Genomic DNA, 3,928 nt, shown 5'->3' on the forward strand with positions numbered 1-3,928 from the left:
TTCCTCCTCCGCTTGCCTGTGAGCGGCAGGGAAAGCCCCCGGGGCTGCCAGGGGAGAGGAACGGGCGGCCTCGCAGGCAGGCGGTGGGTGCTGCTTGCCTAAGCCGGTGGCCGGGGTCTGCAGCCCGAGCAGACTGCCTGCTTCTCCGCCGAGATGGTGATGGGTTTCGGTTGTTTATTAACTCTGCTAAATTGGAGTTCAGACCGCAGCTCGCAGGCGCTAGATGCGCAGCCTGACGAGAAGCACTGGCTGGGTGGCAATCCTGCAGAGCATCTTCCACCTCCTGAAAGCACTTATTAAAAAACCCCATCATTTCAGCCAGGTTATGTGCTTGATAAAAGGATGGAGACCCATTCCTATTTGCTTTACTGCTGTACTGGCTGTACCATTTCCTAGTAGGTAATTGGCCTGTCAAACCTATGCTGGTCTCCCTCAATAACACCGACTAGTCCCAGAGAGATGGAGCAGGAGGGACCCCGCGTCTGCCTGGGAAGACCCTCTGGTCACAGGACTAGGAAACTGTGGCTGGAAGTGGTGCGACTGCGGAGACCATTTGTGATTCGTAACCTTTATGCAGTCCTTCTGTTAGTTCTCAGTCAACGTAACAACAGGTCTTGAAAGTGAGGTGAGCTTAGTTTTGAGCTAAGACATTGTGAAACATTACATCAAAAGCTGTTCCAAAATGCGTGTACTCTGCCTGCCGCGTCCCTGTCACTCCCCTGCTCTTCACTCACCCACTGCAGTCACATCACTCATCGGCACAGGCGAGACAGACTATTCACCTTCAGGACTACCCACACAAGTAGCGTCACAGGCTAGACTGTATTTTTATCAAAGGAAGCTCCATCACACATCTAACGTCTTTCTTCCGATTGTTTAGGAATCCTCTTCCTCACCTTCCCTCCTGCTGCCTTCACCCAAGCTGGCCTGCCCTCTCAGCTGGACTCAATGGGAACAGTTTCAACAAGGACAAGTATTTTTGAAAACCTCTTTCAGAGAGCTCACACATTTGGGCATTTCATCCACTGTCTACCGGAGAGTGGCTCCAGAAGGTAGAGCTGCTGCACCAAAGTCACGCAGACTTTTTAGTGCATTTCAGTGTCCTGCTTGTTTCCTCTTAATTGTCCAGCATCTTCTTTGCCATTTATTAAAAACAAGTAATTCCAGGTAGTTTTTGAAAAGTGATAGCTTAATCCATTCCTCAGCTACCCAAATAGCATTCAAGTGATACATCATTGCTTGCGCATTTACATTTTCCAAATACCCCTTGTCTACACTTTCCCAACAACCATTTTTGTATCAAGAATTTCCTGATTCTACTCTCTTCTCTGTAATTTTACGGTTAAAGATATTCACAACAAAATAGCATTTGAGATTCCCCACTCATTATTAAGTTAATATATTTCTCCTATAGCTTTTTTCCTGATACATTTTTAGAGTACATTTTATTCTCCATTAATTCTTTGGGCTGGTCCTACTCTGTCTCCTTATAAATGAAGAAGGAGCTGTATGGGCATAAGAGTGAATGCCTGCCTGCCTAGGATATCTCCTCTTCATTAGGACCATTTAAAAATGTTCTTGTCCCTCCTTGTCTGGGCTTTCTCCTGTCAAAGATGAAAGCTCCAACTTCCGGGCAAGAAGACCACGGGATTTCTGTGCTTGGTGCATAGAGAGACAGTGCCCAGCCAGCACCATACTTAAGTGTACCATGGCTGTCCTGAGCATGATCAAATGTAATTTGAGCATTTTACTACTTCTGTCTGACTGATAAGAGTTGCACACGACCAACTGTTTTGCACACATGTAAGTCCACCTTTCTATACTCTTTTTAACTCATTGTCGTTTATAGAGGTTTCTCAATAGCAGTTTGCTTACGGGCTTACATTCCCACATCTGAGACCACAGAGTGTCTTCCCAAAGCAGCATCAGAGGCCATTTGCTGAAGCTTCAGAGAAAAGTTCCAGCTGATGGAAAAGAGCAGTAGTAGATCTGTGGCAATATTTCCCTGTCTGACAAGGAAACAAATCCAAGGGAAATCTAGGCTGAAAGGAGAGGCCCGTCTTGAAGGGAAGTGTAAGGATAAATGCCACTTACCCATGGGAGAGTTTTAATTACAGGGGTAGGAGTTTGGAGGAAATTATAACATAGTGGCGACTTCCAGCTTTATGAGACAAACACCACGTTGGTTGTAACACAAAGGGATAGTGCCTACTGTCATCTTTAAACTACAGAAAGAACCCAGAGGACAGGAGATTTCTGAAACTTAAGCTGTTTGCTGTGGGTTCAGTTAGCGACCTCAGAGCTGACTGCTACCACCCTCCTCACCTGCACCACCTCTGCCAGCCTTGGCAGATGCTTTACTGAGCTGATTTGACCCGCTAGGCCAGCAGAACGCTACTCCCTTTTCTTTGCTGGGGTGAGTTTTCTGCTGATTCAACGAGTTAAACCAGTTCAGTGCAAGATTAGACAATCACCAGGTCTAACATCAGAGGAGAGGAAAAGAGGAACAAGATTTTTCTCTTTCTGTGGAAGCAAGTCTAATGTGACTCAAGCTGTAACAGGTAATTTTACCTTGAGAGGTAGATTCACTGGGGGTTAAGCCAAGCTGAGACCGCTACTGGCAAAAGAGATAATTCCATCCTTTTCCCTTCCCTTAGTCATGTTTTCCTGATGTCTCTTCTTCACTGGCTCCAACATTCATGCAGCCACATGTTAGGCTAGATCCACTTGCCAACAGAGCTGAAAGCTAATCCGGTTTAAAAAAGAAAAGTTTTCACCAGGATCAATTTTGGCAGCCAGCTGATCCTGCAGCCGAACAAACACCAATGCCAGGATGAGCCAGTGAAAGGGCCTGTTTTGGTGGCAGCCTGCACACATGTCAGCATAAACCAGAAGTGCCCCCAACAGACCATAATTTCACAAATGCTTCCAGCCAGCTATTGCCGGCGCTGCTGCCAAAAGTAACACAGCCTTGCCCTTCGGCCACACCAGCTGCTCATTCCGGGCCTCAGGCACCCCCTGTGCTGTGCTGGAGAAGACGACTGACACAAAACCAATCGATAAATGTAGCTGGAGTTAAAAACAGCTTTTTTTTTTTTTCTTTTCCCCAGGTTTGTGTTTCCCATCAGTAAGACTTCTCGGAAGCCACGCTACCAAAGACCTGTCAAACTGTCTCTTAGGGTGAAACACCAAGGAAAAGAGGTGAGTTGAGGGCATTTTCCAGTCTTATTCTTGGCTGCGAGTCTGCCTTTTACTTCCCACTGAAGGAGCGTAAGGCTTCATGTCCCATTGCAGAGCTGTCAGAGTAGACACAGAGTATACCAGGATCAGGAGAGTGACTTCTCAAAGCCCGCTGCTTTATTCAGCTGTGCTGGTGTGAACATACCCTCAAATGGAGAGAGACAATCTGAGATGTTCGATGTAGTTGCTGTGGGGACCTAAATACAGAAATAAATCTGCAAAAGCTTTGATGCTGATAGCAGCTTGATAAGAAGATGCTGTAAGATAACACAGATAAATAAACTATTCAAAACAGCTTCGTGCATCAGATACCTTCCTCATATATAAAAGTTTCACAACTATATCCTATCTGACTAAATTTCGTTTCAACAGATACATCTGGACTATATTAAACACTCCGACCAGGGATCAGAGAAAGCAGTTTCTTGTTACTGTTCCATAAAAGCTACTTTTAATATGCATTGTAGAAATACCAGGCATTAAAAATCCATGAAGGATCGTCAGCGATTGAAATGATCAACTGCTGTTCTGAGGTCTGAATTTCAGGGACTGCCTTGATATCTGCAGGGTCTCCGATGACTATTTTAGCATTACTGAAAAGCTCTGTAGTTTTACATACAGAACTTTGACCCATACAGTTAACGAATATTCAGCACTCTACCAGATTTTCGGGGGGGGGGGGGGGGGG

At 45.7% G+C, this 3,928-nt stretch overlaps 2 protein-coding genes across 3 annotated transcripts in view; one reads left to right on the forward strand and one right to left on the reverse strand.

The window, feature by feature from the left end:
* Window positions 1-3,928, reverse strand: part of TRIM13 (tripartite motif containing 13) — a 10,797-nt gene that overhangs the window by 4,960 nt on the left and 1,909 nt on the right. Inside the window, exon 1 of one of the 2 annotated variants that reach the window (XM_026868473.1) lies at window positions 2,335-2,339. The exons of the other annotated variant lie outside the window; for it this stretch is intronic. The gene's annotated coding sequence lies outside the window, so the exon portion shown is untranslated. Of the gene's footprint in view, window positions 1-2,334; window positions 2,340-3,928 lie in introns of those variants that run through there. 2 annotated transcript variants of the gene reach the window in all.
* The window catches only part of SPRYD7 (SPRY domain containing 7), a 17,734-nt gene continuing 14,265 nt past the window's right edge, over window positions 460-3,928 (forward strand). The window contains exons 1-3 of the mRNA XM_026864705.1: window positions 460-601; window positions 881-1,052; window positions 3,111-3,201. Of these exons, the coding sequence (XP_026720506.1) occupies window positions 460-601; window positions 881-1,052; window positions 3,111-3,201 (405 nt within the window). The remainder of the gene's footprint in view (window positions 602-880; window positions 1,053-3,110; window positions 3,202-3,928) is intronic.

This window comes from Athene cunicularia (genome assembly GCF_003259725.1).
Source record: "Athene cunicularia isolate RWA chromosome 1 unlocalized genomic scaffold, athCun1 chr1_part1, whole genome shotgun sequence".
Lineage (NCBI taxonomy): Eukaryota > Metazoa > Chordata > Aves > Strigiformes > Strigidae > Athene > Athene cunicularia.